The 4,517-nt window shown below is 42.1% G+C and overlaps 1 protein-coding gene across 1 annotated transcript; it reads right to left on the bottom strand.

Moving 5' to 3' along the window:
• Nucleotides 1-481: 481 nt before the first annotated feature.
• Nucleotides 482-4,173, bottom strand: SNAI2 (snail family transcriptional repressor 2). Its single transcript, XM_085052810.1, has 3 exons — nt 3,804-4,173; nt 2,697-3,242; nt 482-1,734 (listed from the first exon to the last, which is right to left on the bottom strand). The coding sequence occupies exons 1-3, from the start codon at nt 3,880-3,882 to the stop codon at nt 1,553-1,555; spliced, it is 807 nt and encodes a 268-aa protein (XP_084908936.1). The 5' UTR covers nt 3,883-4,173; the 3' UTR covers nt 482-1,552.
• Nucleotides 4,174-4,517: the final 344 nt, after the last annotated feature.

The following is a 4,517-nucleotide window of genomic DNA, read 5'->3' on the forward strand; positions in this document are numbered from 1 at the left end:
ATAGCCATGTAAAGTATATTATACTGTGACTTGACTACTGCTTTAAAAGAGCATCATGCAAGCATTGCTGAACTCCTGTAAGGCTCCACTGACTTTAATGAACTTTGGATCAGGCCCAGAGTCCCTGATGTGAAAGTCACAGGGAAAGTACTATAAGGCCTCTCTAATAGCATCCTTTCATCTGTTAAAAGGCAAGAAAAAAGTTGCTCTTAAATGTTTTTGATAAAATATACTTCACAATGTTGTCATAGTGTCATAAATAGCAGAAAAGCAAGTGTTTTAAAGCAGTGACTTTAGAAAAACGCACTGTATGGTTTAAAATGCAATGTATATATTACTTTCTAATGCTTGGAACTTGTGGAGTAAGCCTTCATGTCTGAAATTCACTTTTATCTTCATTTGGTCATGTAGAGACATTCCCATTTTTCTATGTTCCAAAGCGCACACAGTTGTTTTCTTTAATTAGAACAAACAACAGAAATCTTACTTAAAAATGTTTATTGTAAAAAAGTGGCTAGAAAACAACATCAGTTTCACTTCACACTTTCTTCAAGTTATCTATAGATGCTGCTATGGGCAACAATTTGCTTTCATTCATAACACATTCAATCATATAAAAATAAAAATATTTACATTATGTCCACATACTTTACAAAATCATCAATAAAAAAGGCACTTGGAGGGGTAATGCTGAAAATATTGCATTTCCTTTGTGCATTTAAAAAAAATAATTGTAAAACTCCCGTGGATCCCCTCTCTTGCACTTATTCCCGTTTTTAAAAACAAAAATGAAGTTTAGAGGAACTATGCCATATTAAAAGATGATCAAGCATGCACCAGGAATGTTTGAAGCTACAGTATCATATTTTTTAAAATTTTTTTTAAGGCACATGCAGTTAATTTGTGGCTTTAAATTTTTTTGTACATTCTCTTATACCTTTTTTCCCTCTTTCAGTTATGCAGTTTTAAAGCATTTCAGGTCATTAATAAAGGCCTTGGCTTCTAATAAAATAAAATAAAAAAAACACAGCAATGAATAATATTAAACATTTACTAAGGTAAACTTGGAATACTTTTTAAGGCACCTGAGATAAATGGTGTCTAGCAAAATTCACTTGGGTAGTATTTTTATTAAAATTTCCACTTAAATACTGTGTCTTTGGTTGAAATGGCTTGGCAGGAATGTATTGTTAACTTTGAAGCCTTTTCTAAGCAAGAAAAGACAACCTACATTTGGCTTCATCTATAAAGAAAGCTGATAATGCTTCTTCCTTTAGATCTACTTGAAATGTCTTGCATGGCGTCTTTCCCCCTATTTCAGAATTCACACTTAAGAATGCAGAACAGAAACTACTTAAAGCTCATTTCTACTGACATTCTAAAGTTCTTCCACTAGTTTATTTGTTTGCTTTTTTGGTGCTGTTTTTGTTTGTTGGTTTTGGTTTTTTTTTTGGCTGAAAAGTAGACTAGAAAACGCCTTTGGATTTCCACTTATCATTTGGAACAGGAGTGGAGAAATGCATCAAGTCCAGGTAAACATTGACTGCATGACTCAGTGTGCTACACAGCAGCCAGATTCCTCATGTTTGTGCAGAAGAGACATTCTGGAGAAAGTTTTGGAGCAATTTTTGCACTGGTATTTCTTCACATCCGAGTGGGTCTGCAGATGAGCCCTCAGATTGGATCTGTCTGCAAAAGCCCTGTTGCAGTGAGGACAGGAAAACGGCTTCTCTCCTACAAAGGAAACATCAAGAGAAAATAGGATAAAGCTTTAAAAAAAAAAAAAAGTACATGCTCAGGACAGGTAAAAACTGCTTTTATGCTAAGAAACAAATGAAAAAACCAAAATGACTCGTTACAAGAAAAAAGTGCCTAATAAAATTTTAATCAGGCCACAGATAGAGCAGCTTTCAGCACTGCTGGCTGTATTTGCAGAACTCCAGTCTATGGAGAATATGCTGTTAAGTGCAGTCTCTGAAGACAAGCTGCTGACACCTTCTGCATCTACAGGTGCATGCAGTACTTTTAGACTGGGCTCCTCCCAGCATTTTCAGATATTTTCCTAGAACTTTTTCTGCTTAGTGCAGTGTGAATTGCTGGGGAACAAGGGCTTTGACTGAAAAGCAGCGAACATCTGTACAGATATTATTATGTGTTACCCGGTGTTATACTCAAACCCCAGTCTTTGCCTCAACAGAAACCTACGACTTTGCTGATGATGTATTTTGAATTCTTAAGGACTTGAGATAGTGCATGCAAAACTTGCCAGCTGCTTAAGGAATCAGAAAGGAACCCCTCATGCATTGCCTGTTTTTTGCTGCCTGTTTTCAGAGTCAGCTTGAGCCTTCTCAAAGTTAGCAATTTCCAAAGCATGAAAGTTAACATAAAATCCTTAAAGCAAAAGCGTCAGCTAGTGGAAGTGGGCTATACCATCCTAAAATTATCAAGGGAGCGATGCTAATTTATGTCAGTATCTGGCCTGCAGTTATGAGACCTTGCTGAACCACCCTCCCACCTTCCCCCTCTCCCTGCAAGAGGGAGAATTTAGCCTTTTAACGATTCATCTGAAATTCTGTGGACACATTTCAAGGTTAGTTAAGAAATGCTGCTGGTTTTTCCACCTGTGGAGAAAAACAGCAAAAAGGCATCCCGATGTTATAGCAACAAGAAACTGCAAATGCAATGCTTGCTCTTACCAGTGTGAGTTCTTATGTGTCCTTGAAGCAGCCAGGGTCTAGAGAAAGCCTTGCCGCAGATCTTGCAGACACAAGGTAGTGTGTGGGTCCTGATGTGCATCTTAAGCGCTCCCAGGCTGACATACTCCTTGTCACAGTACTTGCAGCTGAACGATTTCCTAGACTGGGCATCGCAGTGCAGCTGCTTATGTTTGGCCAACCCAGAGAAAGTTGAATAGGTCTTGTTGCATAAACTGCACTGGAACTTTTCAGCTTCGATTGCATGAGGGTCTGAAAGCTTTGACTGGATTCTCTCTTCTTCATCGCTAATGGGGCTTTCTGAACCGCTGTGATCTTTGGAGGAGGTGTCAGAAGGTGGAGGTGGGCTGACTCTTCCCAAAGATGAGGGGTATCCAGAAAGTGGAGAGAGGTCATTGGGCAGTGGAGACGGTAGCAGCCCAGTTGTAGTCCACACAGTAATGGGATTGTAAGCTACCGAGCTCAGGATCTCTGGCTGTGGTATGATAGGGACTGGATAGCTTTCGTACAGGTATGGGGATATAATCACTGCAGGAAGAAGAACATTTTAAGTTAAGAGACCCAAAAACTATTTCAAAAGGCAGAAAAATTAACACTTTGAGGATTAAAAGCTGCATAAATTAAACACTCGGTAGGGTAACCTGAATATAAGGGGGATTCAGGAAATACTGTTTCATACATATATTCTGATGGGTAGAGACACTGCCCTTGAACAGGCAAATTGCAGTTGGAGAGTCCCTTCAAGGCGGCATGCTGCTTCTAAACCTGCAGCCTGACACAATGCAGCAGTGAAACTTCCTGAAGGATTTGAATTAAAGTTTCAATTCCACCACCAACAGACACAGGACAGGAAAACTCCAAATCCTGAGTAAATCGAGTTCAAGTGGATGAGCAAACTTCCATGATTCATTCTGGTCAGCATGGACCTATTTCTCAAAACTCCCTCCTCGTAAGCAGGAGAAAATAGAGCAAGCAGTGAGCTAACCCGTCCCCTCTAGCCTGCAGAGCAATCCCACCCCTCCTCAGCACTGCCACGCAACGACCGCAGCCTCAGAAGCGACGCGGTGGCACCAAATTTCATTTCGTTACCTGTGTGAGTGTCCAGCTCGCTGTAATTCGGCTTCTTGGATGAATTGAAATGCTTCTTGACCAGGAAGGAGCGTGGCATTTTGGATGCAGGGTTTCTGCTTCTCGCAGTCTCGGTGTCCTTGCGGGCGGGCGCGGCGGTCCCGGATGGCAGCACAGGCACACGCGGTGTCACTGCGGGCGCATCGGTGCCACTCCTGGTCCCTACGGCTCTGCCGGCCCCACGCAGCCCATCCACTCCCGCTTGTGCAGTGGCAGTGCCGAGGCGCCTTGAAAAGTGCTGTAAATACCCACGAGTCAGGTGCAGGGGGGAAGGGTTTTCCGCTCCTCCAATCGCTTCGGGATGTTCTCAAGCACTTTTCTAAAGAGGCTGTTTTTCTGGGAGGGCTCTGGGGCTGCTGGCTGAGGGATCCAATCCCGCTCGGAGGGTTTGGTTCAGGTTTCAGCTCCTCCCGCTGGAGACAGCTGTGAACGGGGGAGAGAGCTGTAGCAGAGCGCGTTGCCCTGCTCCGAAGTGGGGGGATGTCGCTCTGCAGAGCTGCAGTCCACAAAAATGTGTTGCTTAAAATGCTTGAAAATAAAGGTCAGTTTACTGATTCAGCTGAATTTTGGGTTTTTTTGGTTGTTTTTTGCTTTCTGACAGAGACCTGGAAAAGTCATAGGCGCTGAAACTTTTCTTCTTCTCCCCACCTTCCCCCCATTTCCCTTTTTCCTTTT

Source organism: Lichenostomus cassidix, chromosome 2 (assembly GCF_008360975.1).
Source record: "Lichenostomus cassidix isolate B80296 chromosome 2, HeHo_3.0, whole genome shotgun sequence".
In the NCBI taxonomy this organism is placed as follows: domain Eukaryota; kingdom Metazoa; phylum Chordata; class Aves; order Passeriformes; family Meliphagidae; genus Lichenostomus; species Lichenostomus cassidix.